Here is a 21,159-nt window from a genome sequence, read left to right on the forward strand (position 1 = left end):
GTGCATGCTCATGCTTCGGCAGATGCGAGCTTGGGCAGACGCATCCTTCAGGCGGCTGTCGCCCACTTGTGAAGTTAGGCTCCGCCTACTTCTCAGTTTTTCTGTTTATTCCCACCCATGGACTGCTTTGAGACGTCCCAATGTCTGGGTCTCCCATAGGAACGATAAAGAAAAAGAGAATTTTGTTTACTTACCGTAAATTCTTTTTCTTATAGTTCCGTATTGGGAGACCCAGCACCCTCCCTGTTGCCTGTTGGCAGTTTCTTGTTCCGCGTGTTATCACCGGCTGTTGTCGTAGACAGAGGCTCCGGTTGTTCAGGTTCTTGCTCTGTTTTTACTTGTGGGTGGCTATTCTCCTTCAGCTTTTGCACTAAACTGGCTAGATCTGGTTCTCCAGGGGGTGTATAAGCTCAGAGGGAGGAGCTACACTTTTAAGTGTAGTACTTTGTGTGTCCTCCGGAGGCAGAAGCTATACACCCAATGTCTGGGTCTCCCAATACGGAACTTAAGAAAAAGAATTTACGGTAAGTAAACAAAATTCTCTTTTTCTGCAACGGCTCACCTCCTCTGCGGGAAGCGGGCCTGTTAACAGCAGCACCCTGCTTATCTCCCGGTGCCGTCCCCGCAGCTCTGAGACCTCTGCTGACCTGGGCAGGACACAGGACCTGGGTGAGCACTGCTCCTGCATAGGAGTAGACTGTATCTCTATACATTTTCTTTTCTTTATCGTTCCTATGGGAGACCCAGACATTGGGTGTATAGCTTCTGCCTCCGGAGGACACACAAAGTACTACACTTAAAAGTGTAGCTCCTCCCTCTGAGCTTATACACCCCCTGGTAGCCAGTCCTAGCCAGTTTATTGCTTTGTGTCAGGAGGCATACATCCACACATGCATTCTCATCTGATTTGTTTGACTTTGGAAAGAGTTTGAAGAAAAGCGGGTCCATGTCTAGACTCCCGGCATGTCCCTTCTCACCCCACTGTGTCGGCGGTGTTGTTAAGGTTGATTTCCAAGGCTGCAGCCTTACATGCCGCGCTCCTTCACCATCCCTTCTGGGCTCTGGCTTGAAGTGGGAGTCAGCACGGTCTCCATGCCTGGCAGGAGTCCGGTCTCCATCCACAGCCCCTTGAGGATTCTGTTGGACCGGAGCACTCATCCCCAGGGACATGGCCCTGCGTCTCAGCAGCTAAGTACCTGAGACGTTTATGTTGGGGGTCCCGGTTCTTTATTGTAAGGGGAGAGTATGCTGTATGTGATTGTTTTAACTTTTCCGGCGGGTTCTCTAGCTTTTGCCTGAGAACCGCGCCGATGGTGCCTGCTTGTCGGCCTCGCCGCTTAAATTTAGGCCCTGGCTTCGCCGGAGGCCTAGTTTCATTTTCCTGCCCTCGCATGTCACTCATGCAGAGGGACAGGTTCGGCTCCTCCCGGCGGCCATTCTACACAGGGGAGGGACACTCCCCACTGCTGGGGCGTCCCTCCTTCCCTGCAGGTCTCTATAGCCCTCCAGTTCCCGCTCTTTTATAGGAACGCCCTCTTCTCAGGCAGAGTTCACTCTGCTCTGGGACATCCTGCATTCTGCATCTCTGCTGAGGTGCTGCGACTGGGGGACCGGGCTTCGGGATCTGGAGGGCACACAACATCGCGCTCAGCGGTCTGGTAAGCCACAGCCGGTCTCCGGTTGTGGACCTCTGTATATTCTCCCTGGGGTTCATTCTCTGCAAAGCCCCCACTCCAGCAGCATGTCTCACACAAGGAGCAAGGCTCCAAAGCTTTATTCTGCATGCACTGCATGTAAGCTCCTGCTGCCTGAGCCGAGCACCTATCCACATTGTGATGTCTGCTTTAACTTGGCGGTGCCACAGCCTGGAGTCTCACCCCCAGTGGTCTCTCAGGCTGCTGCTGCACCTGTGATTGAACCCCCGGCCTGGGTAGAGTCCTTTTCTAGGTCCATATCCCAGTCATTTGCTGAGTCCATGGGGCTTTTGTCCAGGACTTTGATGAATATGCATCAGCCCCCCTCACAGGGTGCCTCTAATACTCTTGACAGAGGATTCCTATCCTCTGACCTCCGTCCATCGGAGCTCACGGAGGATTCATCATCTGATCCCAGACCCCGTCCTTCTAAGAGAAGGCGCAGGGTTTCCTCCCCCTCCGCATCCCACGGCTCTGTCTCAAGAGCTGACTCTCAAGATGAGGAGGATGCCCTCACTGGGGGCTCGGAGGCTATGTATCCCATCGATTTCTCTGAGGGTGACTCAGATCTTAGTGATTTGATTGCTTCTATTAATTCTGTGCTGGATCTCAATCCGCCAGTGTCAGAGGAGCAACTCTCTTTGGCAGAAAAACATCAGTTTACCTCGCCTAAGAGAGTGAAGAGTGTGTTCTTTAACCACTCCAGTTTTCAGACCGCTGTGACCAAACCCAGGGCCTGCCCTGACAAATGCTTTCCAAAGCGTGGTTCTGATGACCGGTTTCCATTTCCACCTGAGGTGGTCAAGGAGTGGTCTCACTCCCCAAAGGTAGACCCTCCGGTGTCTAGGCTATCAGCCCAGACCGTTGTGTCGGTGGCTGACGGCACCTCACTTAAGGATTCCACTGACCGTCAGATTGACCTTCTGGCCAAATCTGTGTATGAAGCTGCGGGGGCCGCGTTTTCCCCGACTTTTGCAGCAGTGTGGGCTCTCAAAGCCATCTCTGCTTCTTTAGAGGAGATGCATTCCCTCACCAAGGAATCTATGCCTGAGATGGTTACCTTAACTGCTCAGGCTTCAGCTTTTTCATCCTATGCCATGTCTGCCATGCTAGAGGCTGCTCACCGCACTGCGGTGGCTTCAGCTAATTCTCTTGTTATCCGCAGGATTTTGTGGCTTCGAGAGTGGAAGGCAGATGCTTCTTCCAAGAAGTTTCTTGCTGGGCTCCCTTTTGCTGGTTCACGGCTGTTTGGTGAACAGCTGGATGAAATCATTAAAGAAGCTACTGGCGGGAAGAGTACTTCCATGCCACAAACCAAGACCAGGAAACCCGCCCAGGGTAGGAATCAATCGAGCTTTCGTTCCTCCAACTGGTCATCCTCTAAACCTTCCGCCTCGTCCGCTAACTCAGCCAAGGATCAGAAATCCAACTGGCGCCCAAAAGCGCGTCCGCAGAAGACCGCAGGAGGTTCTGCCACTAAGGCAGCTTCCTCATGACTCTCGGCCCGCTCCAGCCACGTCCTTAGTCGGTGGCAGGCTCTCCCACTTTGGCGACGCTTGGTTAAAGCAAGTCTCCGATCAGTGGGTGAGAGACATCATATCTCACGGCTACAGGATAGAATTCTCTTCCAGCCCTCCAAACAGATTTTTTCTCCCAACTCCCCCCTGCTCCAAGGCCGCCGCCTTCTCGCAGGCCATGGCGTCCTTGCAGGCAAACGGAGTGATTGTCCAGTTCCCGCTCAGGAACGGTTCAGAGGTTTTTACTCAAATCTCTTCCTAGTTCCAAAAAAGGACGGTACCTTCCGGCCCATCCTGGATCTCAAGCTTCTCAACAAGCATGTCCGGGTGCGGCATTTTCGCATGGAGTCTCTGCGATCAGTCATTGCCTCTATGACCCAAGGGGAGTTCCTGGCGTCCATCGACATCAGAGATGCCTATCTACATGTGCCAATCGCAGTGTCACATCAGCGTTGGCTACGTTTTGCGATAGGAGAGGATCATTTCCAATTCATAGCTCTCCCCTTCGGGTTAGCCACGGCCCCTCGGGTATTCACCAAGGTCATGGCGGCAGTGATTGCGGTCCTGCACCTCCAGGGGTTAGCAGTGCTTCCTTATCTGGACGACCTTCTGGTCAAGGGTACATCCAGCGCAGACTGTCAGCGGAGTGTTTCGCTCACTCTCGCCACCCTAGCCCAATTCGGGTGGATTGTCAATCTTCCCAAATCCACTAACTCCGACCCAGAGTCTCACGTACCTAGGGATGCAGTTCGAGACTTTGCCGGCACTTGTGAAGTTGCCCTTAGACAAACAGCTGTCACTCCGGTTGGCGGTGCGCTCTCTCCTGAGGCCCCGCCGTTATACCCTCAGGCGTCTGATGCAGGTGCTGGGTCAAATGGTGGCCTCCATGGAGGCGGTTCCCTTTGCCCAGTTCCATCTGCGTCCTCTGCAGCTGGACATTCTCCGCTGTTGGGACAAGCGGCCTTCCTCCTTACAGAGGTTAGTGGCTCTGTCGCCACGGACCAGGAGCTCTCTTCAGTGGCGGCTTCGACCCCTCTCCCTGTCCCAAGGGCGCTCCTTCCTGACTCCGTCCTGGGTGATTCTCACCACGGATGCCAGCCTATCCGGCTGGGGAGCGGTACATCTCCACCACAGAGCACAGGGCACTTGGACTCCGTCCGAGTCAGCCCTTTCAATCAATGTGCTGGAAACCAGAGCTGTGCTTCTAGCTCTCCTAGCCTTTCACCACCTGTTGGCGGGCAGGCACATTCGAGTCCAGTCAAACAACGCGACAGCGGTTGCCTACATCAATCACCAAGGCGGGACACGCAGCCGCCTGGCAATGTTGGAGGTCCAACGCATTCTTCAATGGGCGGAGGACTCCAAGTCCACCATATCCGCAGTCCACATCCCTGGCGTAGAAAACTGGGAGGCAGATTATCTCAGCCGTCAATCCGTGGACGGTGGCGAGTGGTCCCTGCACCCGGTAGTGTTTCAGTCAATCTGCCGCAAGTGGGGCACTCCGGACGTGGACCTAATGGCATCCCGTCACAACAACAAGGTTCCGGTTACGTGGCTCGCTCCCACGGTCCTCAGGCCTTCGCCGCGGACGCTCTGGTTCAAGACTGGTCCCAGTTTCGTCTGTCCTACGTGTTTCCCCCTCTAGCTCTCTTGCCCAGAGTCCTGCGCAAGATCAGAATGGAGGGCCGTCGAGTCATCCTCATTGCACCGGACTGGCCCAGGCGAGCTTGGTATCCGGACCTGCTCCACCTGTCCGTGGAGATGCCGTGGCATCTTCCGGACCGTCCAGACCTGCTCTCGCAAGGTCCGTTTTTCTGCCCGAATTCTGCGGCACTCAAATTGACGGCGTGGCTCTTGAGTCCTGGATTTTGACGGCTTCTGGTATTCCTTCTGAAGTTATCTCCACTATGACTCGGGCCCGTAAGTCTTCCTCCGTCAAGATCTATCACAGGACTTGGAAAATTTTCCTGTCCTGGTGTCGCTCTTCCGGCCATTCTCCTTGGCCATTCTCGTTGCCGACCCTTCTGTCTTTTTTACAGTCCGGTCTGCAGCTAGGACTGTCCCTCAACTCTCTCAAGGGACAAGTCTCAGCTCTATCAGTGCTGTTCCAGCGGCGTCTCGCCCGGCTGGCTCAGGTCCGCACCTTTATGCAAGGTGTGTCTCACATCATTCCGCCTTATCGGCGGCCCTTGGATCCCTGGGACCTTAACTTGGTCCTCACGGTATTGCAGAAACCCCCTTTCGAGCCCCTTAGGGAGGTTTCTTTGTATCGTCTTTCTCAAAAGGTGGCCTTTCTAGTTGCCATAACTTCTCTCAGGAGAGTCTCTGATTTGGCTGCTCTCTCCTCGGAGTCACCTTTTTTGGTTTTTCACCAAGACAAGGTAGTTCTCCGTCCGACCCCGGACTTTCTTCCTAAGGTGGTCTCTCCCTTTCACCTTAACCAGGATATTTCCTTGCCTTCCTTCTGTCCGGCCCCTGTTCATCGCTTTGAGAAAGCGCTGCATACTCTAGATCTGGTGCGTGCTCTCCGGATCTATGTGTCTCGCACCGCTGCGCTTAAGCGGTGCACCTCTCTTTTTGTGCTAACCACAGGGCGGCGCAAGGGTCTCTCTGCTTCTAAGCCGACCTTGGCCCGTTGGATTAGATCGACCATTTCGGACGCCTACCAGAGTACTCGGGTGCCTCCCCCGCCGGGGATCAAAGCACACTCGACCAGAGCTGTCGGTGCCTCTTGGGCTTTTAGGCACCAGGCTACGGCTCAACAAGTCTGTCAGGCTGCCACTTGGACTAGCCTGCATACCTTTTCGAAGCACTACCAAGTGCATGCTCATGCTTCGGCAGATGCGAGCTTGGGCAGACGCATCCTTCAGGCGGCTGTCGCCCACTTGTGAAGTTAGGCTCCGCCTACTTCTTAGTTTTTTGTTTATTCCCACCCATGGACAGCTTTGGAACGTCCCATGGTCTGGGTCTCCCAAAGGAACGATAAAGAAAAAGAGAATTTTGTTACTTACCGTAAATTCTTTTTCTTATAGTTCCGTATTGGGAGACCCAGCTCCCTCCCTGTTGCCTGTTGGCAATTTTCTTGTTCTGTGTGTTATCACCGGCTGTTGTCGTGGACAGAGTCTCCGGTTGTTCCGGTTCTTACTCGGTTCTACTTGTGGGTGGCTATTCTCCTTCAGCTTTTGCACTAAACTGGCTAGGACTGGCTACCAGGGGGTGTATAAGCTCAGAGGGAGGAGCTATACTTTTAAGTGTAGTACTTTGTGTGTCCTCCGGAGGCAGAAGCTAAACACCCATGGTCTGGGTCTCCCAATACGGAACTATAAGAAAAAGAATTTACGGTAAGTAACAAAATTCTCTTTTTTTCTCTTCTCCTGTCTCCTCCCTAGTGTCACTAGTGAGAGTTTTCCTGAGCACCCATGCCTAATTCTAAGTCATCCTGATCCAAATAGGCCCCATTTATAATGTATTTCGCGTGCACATCCTGCAAGGAAAAATTCTCCCAAGGCCAGGCTACACCCCTCTGCTCGGCTTGTGCCCCAGACCCACAGCCCACGCAGATTTCCCCAGATGCGGGCGCGGTCCTTTCCCCAGCTTTCGCCGCCATTTGGGTTGCAAAAGCCATGGTGGTGTCCTGGGCCGATACTCTCCGTAGGTGTCTTCGCGCTGGTTCTAGCGATCCAGAGTTCGTCAACATTTTGGCACAGATTGCTCTCACGGGTGAGTACATAATCAATGCATCCCTGTCAGCGGCCAACTGCGCAGCACAAGCGGCTAGCAACACGGTGGCCATCCGTCGGGCGATCTGGCTCAGAGCCTGGAATGCGGACGCGGCCTCTAAGAAATAGCTTACCGCCCTCCCCTCTGCAGGAGGTCGTCTGTTTGGGGACAGGCTAGATCAGATTATCGCCGAAGCTACAGGAGGTAAGAGCACCTCTCTTCCACAGCTGAGACCTAGACGTATCCCACGTCGCCAGCCAACCCCAAGGTTTCAGTCCTTTCGCAGCTTCAGTTCCCAAACACATCCTAAGAGAAACAGATCTCCGCAGAGAAACAGAAAGAATCCGTCTTTCAAAACAAACCCTTCCTGGCGTTCTAGGCCACGCCAGCCATCCAAGTCGACATCAAGATCGCAGCGTTTCCCCGCTAAATGACTCGAGGTCTTTGCGCGCCAGCGCAGATTAGGTGGGGGGATGCCTGTCTCGCTTCCAACACGTCTGGCTACCTTGGATCACGGACGCCTGGGTCAGAGAAATTCTAAACTCAGGATACAAAATAGAGTTCTTATCAATTCCACCAAGTCGCTTTTTCCTCTCATCCTCCCGAGTCAGACGCGCGAGCTTGTCCTTTTTTTCACGCCATCGAATCTCTTCTCCGCGATTGAGTAGTAATTTTTGTCCCAACTTCAGACCGATTCAAAGGAGTCTACTCAAATCTTTTCGTAGTCCCCAAAAAAGATGGCACTGTGCGTCCTGTTCTCGACCTCAAGCTTCTAAACAGATACCCCGGAAGTTTCGCATGGAGTCGCTCCAATCTGTGATTGCCTCCATGAAGGTTTGCGAATTCCTTGCTTCTCTGGACATACAGGACGCCTATCTGCATATACCGATAACTCAACAGCACCAGAAATTCCTCGCTTTGCAGTAGCAGAAGATCATTATCAGTTTACTGCTCTACCTTTCGGCCTCGCTTCTGCACCACGAGTGTTTACGAAGGTCATGGCTGCTGCCATGTCTATCCTGCACTCCAGAGGGGTTTTGGTGATCCCGTACCTGGACGAACTGCTGATCAAGGGGTCTTCTTTCGACGACTGTCTCCTAAGTGTTCAAGTCACCATCGATACTCTATCTCGACAAGGCTGGCTCATCAATCGGAAGAAGTCCTCTCTGACCCCTGCCCGCCGGGTTGCCTTCCTGGGCATGGAATTCAACACCGTCCAGGGGGCGCGTGTTCCTCCCTCAAGAAAAAATTGTCTCCCTCCAAAGAGACCTCAAGATCCTCCGCCACTCGGCTGCGGTGTCCATACGTTTTGGCATGAGAGTCCTCGGTCGGATGGTGGCGGCAATAGAGGCGGTTCCGTTTGCCCGCTTCCACCTTCGTCCCCTTCAGCTAACCCTGCTGAACAAATGGGACAAATCTCTATTTACCCTGGATCGCAGGATTCATCTGTCTCCGGAAATCCGTCGCTCGCTTCTGTGGTGGACCAGCGGCCCAAATCTATCCAGGGGAAGGTCATTCCTACCATTGCACTGCCAGACAGTCACCACCGATGCCAGTATTCTGGGCTGGGGAGCGGTTTTTCATCAACACACGGCTCACGGTCGGTGGTCCTTCCAGAAACGCCGGCTCCCTATCAACATCTTGGAGATCAGAGCCATCCTACGAGCCCTGCAGAAGTTCCAACGCTTCATAAAAGGATCTCTAACCAGGATCCAGTCGGACAACGCCACAGCGGTGGCGTACATCAACCACCAGGGCGGCACAAGGAGTGTCATGGCGATGAGAGAGGTGAAGAAAATCATCCAATGGGCAGAGTTTCACCACTCCACGATTTCTGCAGTACACATCCCCGGCGTGGAGAATTGGGCAGCCGACTTCCTCAGCAGGCAAGGTCTGGCATCGGTCAAATGGTCCCTCAACAGGGAGGTTTTCGAACAGATCTGCCACAGATGGGGGACTCCGGATCTGGACCTGATGGCTTCTCGGTTCAACAATCAAGTTCCACAGTTCATCTCCCGTTATCACAACCAGCGGACGTTAGGAGTCGACGCTCTCATCGTTATGTGGAATCAGTTCAGACTGCCATTCATCTTTCCACCGCTTCCACTGATCCCAAGAGTCCTCAAGAAAATCAAAGCAGAGGGCATCCCAGTGATTCTCAAAGCCCCAGAGTGGCCCAGGAGAACATGGTTCGCAGAACTCACGCAGCTCATCGCAGACACTCCATGGCGGCTCCCAGATCGTCCAGATCTGCTGTCTCAAGGTCCTCTTTTCCATCAAAATTCTGGGGTTCTCAATTTGACGTCATGGCTGTTGAATCCTGGCTACTAGCCCAGGCAGGCTTTGCTCCATAGGTGATACAGACTATGGTCAGGGCTCAAAAGCCGCCTTCTTCAAAGATCTACTACCGTACTTGGAGAACTTTCTTTCAATGGTGTGAGGCCAACGACAAATCTTCTCCACTTGATTTGTCACTCCCAGTCTTACTGTCTTTTCTACAGTCAGGTTTAGAGGCGGGTCTCTCGCTGGCAACCCTCAAAGGGCAGGTGTCTGCTCTGTCGGTACTGTTCCAGAAAAATTTAGCATCTCGTCCACAAGTCAAAACTTTCATCCAGGGAGTCGCCCACCTGGTCCCGCCATATCGTTGCCTGCTAGAACCATGGGACCTCAATCTGGTGTTAGGGTCCCTCCAAATAGCTCCGTTCGAACCATTAAAGGAATCCTCAGTTTCACACCTTTTCTGGAAGGTGGCCTTTTTGATGGCAGTCACTTCAATCAGGAGAACGTCAGAGCTGACAGCCCTCTCATGCCGGTCGCCATTTCTAGTTTTCCACCAGGACAAAGTTGTCCTGCGCCCGTCTCCATCGTTCTTGCCAAAGGTAGTATCTCCTTTTCATTTGAACGAGGAGAAAGTTCTTCCATCCTTCTGTCCGGCCCTCGCTCACACCTTGGAAAGGTCTCTGCACACACTTGACCTAGTGCGAGCTCTCAGGATTTACGTCTCGAGAACTGCGCCTTTCCGCAAGTCAGACAGTCTGTTCGTCCTGCCTACTGGTCCCAAGAGGGGCATGCCGGCGTCCAAGGCTACGACTGCAAGATGGATCACGTCGGCCATATCGGAAGCCTACAGGATTAGGGACAAGTCTCCTCCGAGGGGAGTTAAGGCACATTCCACCCGTGCAGTAGGGGCGTCTTGGGCAATCAGACATCAAGCGTCGGCCGAACAAGTCTGCAAAGCCGCCACGTGGTCCAGCCTACATACCTTTGCCAGGCTTTACCAAGTGCACACCCAGGCGTCAGCGGATGCCTGCCTTGGGAGAAAAGTGTTGCAGGCGGCTGTCGGACATTTATGAAAGGGTGGTGCACATTTGGACAGAGCATTCTCACGGAAGTTTGTTCTATGGATCTGTGTGATTGCTTCTTTACCCACCCAGGGACTGCTTTTGGACATCCCATGGTCCTGGTCCCCCAATGAAACGATAGAGAAAGAAGGATTTTTGTGTACTCACCGTAAAATCGCTTTCTCTTAGTCTTCATTGGGGGACACAGCACCCACCCTGTTTGGATATTGGGTTGTTCTTATGTTGCCGGATGATCCTGGTTTTTCCAGGACCGCGGTTTTTTTGCACTCGGCAGATATATATATTATGTTCAACACATGTTATTGTTATTACCTTGATTTAGTTATGGTTGTTCAGGTTTCTCCTACTACTGCTTGTACACTAAACTGGCGTAGATCCGCCTCCGGCTCAGGGTGTACACTGCCAGGGAGGAGCTACTGTTTTTCTGTTTACTTAGTGTCAGCCTCCTAGTCACAGCAGCATACACCCATGGTCCTGTGTCCCCCAATGAAGACTCAGAGAAAGAGATTTTACGGTGAGTACACAAAAATCCTTCTATGTCAGCGCCTTCATCCTGCCAACTCTGTCTCCTAGCTTCTTCCAAGTCGTCTGGGTTGATTATTCTATCACCATCTGTATGAATACTGGGTAGTATGGACAAAGATACATCCAGTTTTCAGACTTGTGAAGTGGGTCTTGCTCTACAGATAATATCCAAAGTTCATTAATTTTATGCTTTTCTACATCCTCTTCACTGTTGGCTATAATGATCAGTCACGGTTGTCCTCTATCAATGCTGACAGAAAACGTTACATAGTTCAGTCCTGTAAAACTGGAACAAGTTTTAAGAAGTCCTAAACTTCTCAGAATTACAGTTTAATTCCTAAAACACTTGAACATGATTTAATCGCTCCAGTAAGTTTGGTCTCCTCTCTGACATCTGTTACTTATGAGTAGAGAACAGATTATTCCAACCAGATTTTATTTTAGTAAAGTAAAAAGAGAATATAAACCCATTTCCCCATCTCTTCTCTCCGCAGGTGAAGTGAAGACACTTATGATTCAGCTATTACGGGGCGTCCGACATCTCCACGATAACTGGATTCTTCACAGGGACCTCAAGACCTCGAATTTACTGCTCAGTCACGCTGGAATATTAAAGGTACGGCCTCTGTCTGCATCCGGCCTCCAGGAAAAGGCTAAAGAAGGCAAAGTGGCCTGTTACATTCCTCACTGCACTCAGACCTCAGCCAATTAGTGGCGACATATCGTAGTCATTAAGGATTTCAGGACAAGGAATGGAGGCCACTGCTATTTGTGGGGAACCCTGATGTGTTGGGGGAAAAGAAACGTTGACACTAAAGTGCATCATTTTCTAACATCAAAGAACAAATGGTCAGACACTGATTTAAGTTGATTTCTTTTTCGCTCCTAATTGGGAGACCCAGACAGTGAGACCCAGACAGTGGGTGTATAGCTACTGCCTCTGGAGGCCGCACAAAGAACTACACTTAAAAGTGTAAGGCCCCTCCCCTTCTGGCTATACACCCTCCCGTAGGAGTACGGGTTCCTCAGTTTTAGCTTTGTGCGCAGGAGGTCAGACACGCACGCATAGCTCCATTGTTTTTAGTCAGCAGCAGCTGCTGACTATGTCGGATGGAAGAAAAGAGGGTCTATACAGACTCCCAGCATGCTCCCTTCTCACCCCACTATGTCGGAGGTGTTTGTAAGGTTGAGGTACCCATTGCGGGTACGGCGGCAGGAGCCCACATGCTGATTCCTTCCCCATCCCTTTTTACAAGGCTCTGGGTGAAGTGGGATTTACCGGTCTCCAGGCACTGAGACCGTGCTCCATCTACAGCCCCTGGAGAAGATGCTGGATGGAGCGGAGTACATCAGGGACATGGCCCTGCTTCCTCAAGGTACTCTGTGTCCCCGTGTATTTGGCGCTCACACCGCAGCATGCTGGGTGTTGTAGTGCGCCGGGGGACATCAGCGCTGCGGCGCTTGTGCCATGGCCTCATTCAGCTTCGCTGAAGCAGGCACACTTATTGGAATCGGTCGCGCCGGCCGCTGGGACTGCGGCGCGGCTGGCACTTGTAGTGCGCCGGGGACTTCAGCGCGGCCTGCGCTTTTCCGGCGGCCGCGCTGATAACTAGAGTCCCCGGCTTTTGCGGCCTGCTTCCGTTCGTTCCCGCCCCCAGACCTGCCAGTCAGGAGAGGGGCGGGACGCGGGCCACTTCTAGGAACGGTCGCGCCGGCCGCTGGGACAGCGGCGCGGCTGGCACTTGTGGTGCGCCGGGGACTTCGGCGCGGCCCGCGCTTTTACGGCGGCCGCGCTGATAACTCGAGTCCCCGGCTTTTGCGGCCTGCTTCCGTTCGTTCCCGCCCCCAGACCTGCCAGTCAGGAGAGGGGCGGGACGCTGGCCAAGGCATCAGCGCAGAGGGCTGGAGTCATTTTTACATACTCCAGCCCTCACAGTCGGCACAGAGGGGACACTGTTCCCGCACTTTTGTTTGGTAACTCCCACGGACCGCCCCTCTCCACAGACGCCGGCAGCCATTCCTGCTGAACACGCTGGGCTGCAGAGGGGAGCCGGGGAGACCCAGACAAGGGATTTTGCGCCTCTTACCCGCTATTCAGCGGGCGGTAAGCAGCCCTCAGGGCTCACCCCCTCTTGTGCCAGTACTAGTCTTAGTATTTTGTTACTACAAATACTTGGTATTACTTAGCGCTGGTCCCCCTTTGGCTATAGACTCTCTCACATTGCAGAGAGCCAGCAGCATGTCGTCCGTAAAACGCAAGGGTGCCAAAGCACAGACATTATATGCTTCCTGCACCGCATGTGGGACTTTTCTACCGGCAGGCTCCACGGACCCCCATTGTGTGCAGTGCTCGGCCCCTGCGGCGCTTGCACAGTCGGGACCTCTGCTGGACGTGACCCAGGGTGTACCACCTGTGAATGCTGTCCAGGTGACAGGAACTGAGTTTGCAGCGTTTGCTGACAGAATGTCTCTCACTATGTCACAAATTCTGGACACATTGCGAGCTAGGCCTGTACTTCAGGCCACGGACACTGTGCAATCATTGCCCCCTGGTCCCCCTCAGCTCAATTACCAAGCTCCGGGACGGGCATCTACACCTCAGGGTGAAGACTCTGACTCGGACGATGGCCCCGGGCAGCCTAAGCGGGCTCGCTATGACGGGCCTTCACATTCATCTCAATGGTCAGGATCCCAGCGAGATGAATCTATGGGTGATGAGGCGGACGTAACTGATCAGGAATCTGATCCTGGGACCGCTCTCAATCTAGATACACCAGATGGCGACGCCATAGTTAATGATCTTATATTTAACATCAATAAGATGTTAAATATTTCCCCACCAGCTCCTCTTGTAGAGGAGTCAGCTTCGCAGCACGAGAGAATCCATTTCAGATACCCTAAGCGTACATTAAGCACTTTTCTGGACCACGCTGACTTCAGAGACGCAATCCAGAAACCCCACGCTTATCCTGAAAGACGTTTTCCTAAACGGCTTAAAGATACACGCTACCCTTTTCCCACTGAAGTGGTCAAGGGTTGGACCCAGTGTCCAAAAGTGGATCCTCCAATTTCCAGGCTTGCAGCTAGATCCTTGGTTGCAGTTGAAGATGGAGCGGCACTTAAAGATGCCACTGACAGGCAGATGGAGCTCTGGCTGAAATCCATCTATGAAGCGATTGGAGCGTCATTAGCGCCTTCTTTTGCGGCCGTATGGGCACTCCAAGCTATCACGGCCGGGCTTGCGCGAGTCGACTCAGTCACACGTGCATGTGCCCCGCAGGTAGCACCATTGACCTCGCAAATGGCGGCATTCGCGTCGTACGCGATTAATGCTGTTCTTGACGCTACAAGCCGCACGGCAGTGGCGTCAGCCAACTCCGTTGTTTTGCGTAGGGCCCTGTGGTTGAGACATTGGAAAGCAGATTCTCATTCCAAGAAGTGCTTAACCAATTTGCCTTTTTCTCGTGACCGATTGTTTGGAGAGCGTTTAGATGAAATCATCAAGCACTCCAAGGGTAAGGACTCTTCCTTACCGCAACACAGACAAAACAAACCCCAACAGAGGAGGGGTCAGTCTGGTTATCGGTCCTTTCGAGGACCGGGCAGGTCCCAATTCGCCTCGTCAAAAAAGACTCAAAAGGACCAGAGACGCTCAGATTCTTGGAGGTCTCAGTCACGCCCAAAAAGACCAGCCGGAGGAGCCGCTGCCAAGACGGCGTCCTCCTGACTTGCGGTCTCCGGTTCCCACACCCGCGGTCGGTGGGAGGCTGTCCCACTTTGGCGACATTTGGCTAGCAAGCGTCAAAGACCGTTGGGTGAGAGATATTCTGTCTCACGGGTACAGGATAGAGTTCATTTCTCGTCCGCCAACTCGTTTCTTCAGAACTTCTCCACCACCAGACCGAGCCGATGCTCTGTTGCAGGCGGTGGCCGCTCTAAAGGCGGAAGGAGTGGTGACCTCCGTCCCTCTTCAGGAACAAGGTCACGGTTTTTACTCCAATCTGTTTGTGGTCCCAAAAAAGGACGGATCATATCGGCCCGTCCTGGATCTAAAGTTGCTCAACAGACACGTAAAAGTCAGGAGGTTCCGGATGGAATCCCTACGCTCCGTCATAGCCTCAATGTCTCAAGGAGATTTTCTAGCATCAATAGATATCAAAGATGCGTATCTCCACGTGCCGATTGCACCAGAGCATCAGCGTTACCTACGCTTCGTCATACACGACGAGCACCTACAGTTCGTAGCGTTACCTTTCGGTCTGGCAACAGCCCCCCGGGTCTTCACCAAAGTCATGGCAGCAGTAGTAGCTGTTCTGCACTTGCAGGGTCACTCGGTCATCCCGTATCTAGACGACCTGCTTATAAAGGCACCCTCTCAAGAGGCATGCCAACACAGTCTGAAGGTGGCGCTAGACACTCTCCAGACTTTCGGGTGGATTATCAACTTTCCAAAGTCTCATCTAACCCCGACCCAATCTCTGACTTATCTTGGCATGGAGTTTCATACTCTATCAGCGATAGTGAGGCTTCCACTGGACAAGCAGTGCTCGCTACAGACTGGAGTGCAATCTCTCCTTCAGAGCCAGTCGCACTCACTGAGGCGCCTCATGCATTTCCTAGGAAAGATGGTAGCAGCAATGGAGGCAGTCCCGTTCGCGCAGTTTCATCTGCGCCCTCTCCAATGGGACATTCTGCGCCAATGGGATGGGAAATCGACGTCCCTCGACAGGACTGTTTCCCTCTCTCAGACTGCCAAGGACTCTCTACGTTGGTGGCTTCTCCCCAACTCATTGTCACAGGGAAAGTCGTTCCTTCCCCCGTCATGGGCAGTGGTCACGACGGATGCGAGCCTTTCAGGGTGGGGAGCGGTGTTTCTCCACCACAGGGCTCAGGGGACGTGGACTCAGGAAGAGTCCACCCTGCAGATCAATGTTCTAGAAATCAGAGCAATCTATCTTGCCCTGCGAGCCTTCCAACAATGGCTGGAAGGCAAGCAGATTCGGATTCAGTCGGACAATTCCACGGCGGTGGCGTACATCAACCACCAAGGGGGAACACGCAGTCGCCAAGCTTTTCAAGAAGTCCAGCGGATTTTGACGTGGGTGGAAAGCAGAGCGTCCACCATATCCGCAGTTCACATCCCAGGCGTGGAAAACTGGGAAGCAGACTTTCTCAGTCGCCAGGGCATGGACGCAGGAGAATGGTCCCTTCACCCGGACGTGTTTCAACAGATCTGTTGCCGCTGGGGGACGCCGGACGTCGATCTGATGGCGTCACGGCACAACAACAAGGTCCCAGTTTTCATGGCACGGTCTCACGATCACCGAGCGCTGGCGGCAGACGCCCTAGTTCAGGATTGGTCGCAATTCCGTCTCCCCTATGTGTTCCCACCTCTAGCATTGTTACCCAGAGTTCTCCGGAAAATCAAGTCCGACTGCCATCGAGCCATACTCGTCGCTCCAGATTGGCCAAGAAGGTCGTGGTACCCGGATCTGTGGCATCTCACGGTAGGCCAACCGTGGACACTACCAAACCGTCCAGATTTGCTGTCTCAAGGGCCGTTTTTCCATCTGAATTCTGCGGCCCTGAACCTGACTGTGTGGCCATTGAGTCCTGGATCCTAGCGGCCTCAGGTTTATCTCAGGGAGTTGTTGCCACAATGCGACAAGCTAGAAAACCATCCTCAGCTAAGATCTATCACAGGACGTGGAAGATATTCTTAGCGTGGTGCTTGGCTCAAGGGTTTTCTCCCTGGCCATTTGCATTGCCAATTTTTCTTTCATTCCTGCAGTCTGGGCTGGAAAAAGGTTTGTCCCTTAGCTCGCTTAAGGGTCAAGTCTCCGCACTATCCGTATTCTTTCAGAAGCGCTTGGCACTGCTTTCTAAAGTACGCACGTTTCTCCAAGGAGTTTGTCATATCGTTCCTCCTTACAGACGGCCATTGGAACCCTGGGATCTGAACAAGGTTCTCCTTGCTCTCCAGAAGCCGCCTTTCGAGCCTTTGAAAGAGGTTCCCCTTTCTCGGCTTTCACAAAAGGTAGTTTTTCTTGTGGCGGTCACGTCTCTTCGAAGAGTGTCCGAGCTAGCGGCGTTATCTTGCAAATCTCCCTTCCTGGTGTTTCACCAAGACAAGGTAGTACTGCGTCCAATTCCAGAGTTTTCTCCCAAGGTGGTTTCCTCCTTTCATCTCAATCAGGATATCACTTTGCCATCTTTGTGTCCGCATCCAGTTCACCAATTTGAAAAGGGTTTACATCTGTTGGACCTGGTGAGAGCACTCAGGATTTACATTGCTCGCACGGCACCTCTACGCCGTTCGGATGCGCTCTTTGTCCTAGTCGCTGGTCAGCATAAGGGATCGCAAGCTTCCAAATCCACCCTGGCGCGGTGGATCAAGGAACCAATTCTTCACACATACCGTTCTGCTGGGCTTCCGGTTCCATCTGGACTAAAGGCCCATTCTACCAGAGCCGTTGGTGCGTCCTGGGCATTGCGACATCAGGCTACGGCTCAGCAAGTGTGCCAGGCGGCTACCTGGTCGAGTCTGCACACGTTTACCAAACACTATCAGGTGCATACCTACGCTTCGGCAGATGCCAGCCTAGGTAGACAGGTCCTTCAGGCGGCGGTGGCCCACCTGTAGGAAGAGGCTGTCTGACAGCCCGTTCATGTGGTATCTTTTTACCCACCCAGGGACTGCTTTTGGACGTCCCACTGTCTGGGTCTCCCAATTAGGAGCGAAAAAGAAGAAGGGAATTTTGTTTACTTACCGTAAATTCCTTTTCTTCTAGCTCCAATTGGGAGACCCAGCACCCGCCCTATTTGTTCTTAGGGTTTCGTTTTTCGGATGCACATGTTGTTCATGTTGTTTCTTAAGTTCTCCGATCTGGTTATCGGATTGAATTTGTTTTTGAAACTGTTATTGGCTTTCCTCCTTCTTGCTTTGGTACTAAAACTGAGGAACCCGTACTCCTACGGGAGGGTGTATAGCCAGAAGGGGAGGGGCCTTACACTTTTAAGTGTAGTTCTTTGTGCGGCCTCCAGAGGCAGTAGCTATACACCCACTGTCTGGGTCTCACTGTCTGGGTCTCCCAATTGGAGCTAGAAGAAAAGGAATTTACGGTAAGTAAACAAAATTCCCTTCTTTGTAATGGGATGGGCCTTTTTCCATTTATTATACAGTATTTAAAAAGTAATGGTATATGAGACCAATCTTATAGCATAGCAAGTGTTTGGCATATGCTTTAATAGATTACTTGTGTGTTCGTTTGTTTTTTACAGGTTGGAGACTTTGGTTTAGCTCGTGAATATGGGTCTCCTCTAAAGCCTTATACTCCCATCGTGGTCACCTTATGGTATCGAGCTCCAGAACTTCTACTTGGCGCTAAGGTAAAGATTGCTAAAACACTGATAGAATTTGTCACTTTTTACAACCATTTTTTATGCTGTAATATGTCAAAAATCTAACCAATCCAAGTAGGCAAAGTCACATTGCACGTCCCCCACTTCTTACTAATCTCCATGTGTTGGTAAAAAGTAAGATCAGACTGACGACACAGGGTTTGCTTGCAGCTTGATATATGGAGGCGCATATGTCAGGATTATTTTTATTTAGGTTTTAGTACGTATTCAATAATTGTTGCAGTGATGGAGGTGCTTTGAAGTGTTTTTAGGTTTCATTTCGTAATTTATTTTTTTTCCCCAATTTCCTCTTGCTAGGAATACTCCACAGCTATAGACTTGTGGTCGGTTGGCTGTATATTTGGAGAACTTCTGACACAAAAGCCGCTCTTCCCAGGAAAATCTGAGATTGATCAAATCAACAAAATATTTAAGGTAAATTTGGCTTTGATTGTGCTGAAAGGGGACTTAGCGCTATAGAAGTTTGTGACGTCGACCAGCAGCTGTAACCAGTGCTGGTAATAGTTATACAGTAGGAGATAAGGCTGTAAGAGATCTGTGCCACTTTGTAAAGGCTTTTCTTTGTTTACACTGGTCGGCATTTGCTCAGCTACAGTAATGGCCAGCTATGGGCCAACCCAGGAAAATGAAGATAGACCAGCCAGAGAAGAACTGGCACCATACTTTGTTCTAGCAACTGTTGAAGGTCAAAAATCAAATTACCACCATGTATTCTTGGATGACGATGACTTTTTCAGTATCTTTCCTGGCTCTGTTGTCTCTTGCATCCAATATATTTGTATTAAATATCCTGTATGTGGTTATCACTCAGTCGTCTGACATTCTTGTTCCAGGATCTAGGAACCCCGAGTGAGAAGATCTGGCCCGGTTACAACGAGCTTCCAGCGATAAAGAAAATGACCTTTTCTGAATATCCTTACAACAACCTCCGAAAGAGATTTGGGGCTCTGCTGTCAGACCAAGGATTCGACCTCATGAACAAGTAAATATGATACTTCATTTATAGTGGAGGAAATCAGTAGAAAATACCTGTGACTTCTTCCTTTTACCATCCAAATAATATTGTTGTGTTCCCCAGGTTCCTGACTTACTGTCCCGCAAAACGAATATCTGCAGACGATGCCTTAAAGCACGAATACTTCTGTGAGACCCCCCTGCCAATTGACCCATCCATGTTTCCTACGTGGCCAGCAAAAAGTGAACAGCCAAGAGTGAAACGTGCCACGAGCCCTCGCCCCCCGGAGGGTGGACTCGGATACAGCCAGCTGGTACGCTTCTACATCTAGGGCTTACATTCATTACTACAGATCCTATGGGTAAAGCAAACCGAGCTGCCGCAGGGGAAGGATGTTATAACGTTAAAAGACTTGTGGTAATATTAGCAGTGGAAGTGTTAATGTAGACGTTAGGAATTCATTATCTGCAGGGCAGAAATCAGCATCAAATCCCTGTGGAAATGCTGTTAATATGTTGCAGTTTTTTACCCTTTGCATTGAAAGGGTGAAATATGCAATAAAAGTAACATTTTATATCTGTTTTAGCTTTCTTTCTTGTATGCATTCACATCTTTACAAATGAAGCATTTTGCCGTGTCTTTGATAAGCTTTACATTTTGTGCATTGACCTCCATCATCATTTTATCCTCTGTTCTATTTCAGGGGGATGATGATCTCAAGGACACTGGCTTTCACCTCACCACCACCAATCAGGGGGCATCGGCGGCCGGGCCTGGCTTCAGTCTCAAGTTCTAAGTCTGCTGGAAATGAAATAGACTTGGGTTTTCCAACTTGCAAACTGATACTGCAAAATGACGACGAGGATTCAAGTCCCAGAAACCCTCACAATACTGTACAACACAGGCGCGTCTACCATGACGTCAGACCATGAACTTTTCATTCCTGTGGAGGACCATTACACATAAGACTGGACTGGCGTCTTTATTTTTCACTACTGTATATTTGTAGAATTAAAAAAACAATTTTTAAGTGTTTATATCACTTTTTTGTTCCTTTTATTACAAACAAATTTCACCTTCAGGCATCCGTAAGGGTGCACAGGTTAACTGATTTTAGGAAGCTCGAGACATAGCGAAGGTTGGCAGCTCAACCAATAAAGGAAAATTACAAAGGACAAGTAGATATCTGACAGAAGACAGTTTTTACTAATAGCACCCAGTAGTTGGGTTTCGCTTTACAAGGACAAGTTTATACCTTAGAGGCAATTTTTCTTATTTAACTATCTGAAGCAATTTTTCATGAAAATTATGCAAAAAAAAATTGTGACCTCAAGAAAAATCCACACAGAATATTGCTCTTCCATAAAAAAAAATTGCAGACGTTCATCTTTTTTTCCAGTTACTTTTATAATGGCAATTCTTTCTATTTAATTGATTTCTCCATCGCTTCATTGGGGGGGACACAGGAAGACCATAGTGTATGCTGATGCCACTAGGAGGCTGACACTTGGCAAAAAAAAGTTAGCTCCTCCTCAGCAGTATACACCCACCAAGTGGCCTGAAGCTAGCCAGTTTTAGCTTAGTATCAATAGAAGGATTTCTGATTCTGATGTTGATGGAAACCGTGTAATCGCTCATTCCATTATCCCACCGAGAGACCAAGAAAACAGGGTGAAATCCGTGCAAACGTTCATTGTACGCTTTCTCGGCTCCACCACTTTAGACCCATACGTCAAGTCTCCTGACCTATTTAAACTGCATGGACATTTGCGTGCTATCACTCAGCTTGCCTCCTTCTCTCTAGAGTTGCCATCTTGAAGAAGAGTGTCCTCCTTTCACTTTCCTGCGCTATTGGTTCCTCCAGTCCCCCGCTTGCTGCTCCTTAGTATCTGCCTGCCTGGAGATTCTCTTGTGTAAGGTCGGGTAAGCTCGGCTTTTGGTTTAGGTGACACTCCTCAGCAGCT

General features: G+C 51.1%; 1 protein-coding gene across 3 annotated transcripts in view; it reads left to right on the forward strand.

The window, feature by feature from the left end:
* The window catches only part of LOC142256258 (cyclin-dependent kinase 11B-like), a 157,407-nt gene extending 137,176 nt beyond the window's left edge, over positions 1-20,231 (forward strand). For all 3 annotated transcript variants that reach the window (XM_075327837.1, XM_075327838.1, XM_075327839.1), the window contains 6 exons: positions 11,313-11,434; positions 18,100-18,207; positions 18,538-18,654; positions 19,074-19,222; positions 19,319-19,508; positions 19,899-20,231. In XM_075327837.1, coding sequence (XP_075183952.1) covers positions 11,313-11,434; positions 18,100-18,207; positions 18,538-18,654; positions 19,074-19,222; positions 19,319-19,508; positions 19,899-19,991 — 779 coding nt within the window. In that variant the 3' untranslated portion in view covers positions 19,992-20,231. The remainder of the gene's footprint in view (positions 1-11,312; positions 11,435-18,099; positions 18,208-18,537; positions 18,655-19,073; positions 19,223-19,318; positions 19,509-19,898) is intronic.
* The last annotated feature ends 928 nt before the right edge of the window (positions 20,232-21,159 follow it).

The sequence above is a fragment of the Anomaloglossus baeobatrachus genome, chromosome 11 (genome assembly GCF_048569485.1).
Source record: "Anomaloglossus baeobatrachus isolate aAnoBae1 chromosome 11, aAnoBae1.hap1, whole genome shotgun sequence".
Taxonomy (NCBI): domain Eukaryota; kingdom Metazoa; phylum Chordata; class Amphibia; order Anura; family Aromobatidae; genus Anomaloglossus; species Anomaloglossus baeobatrachus.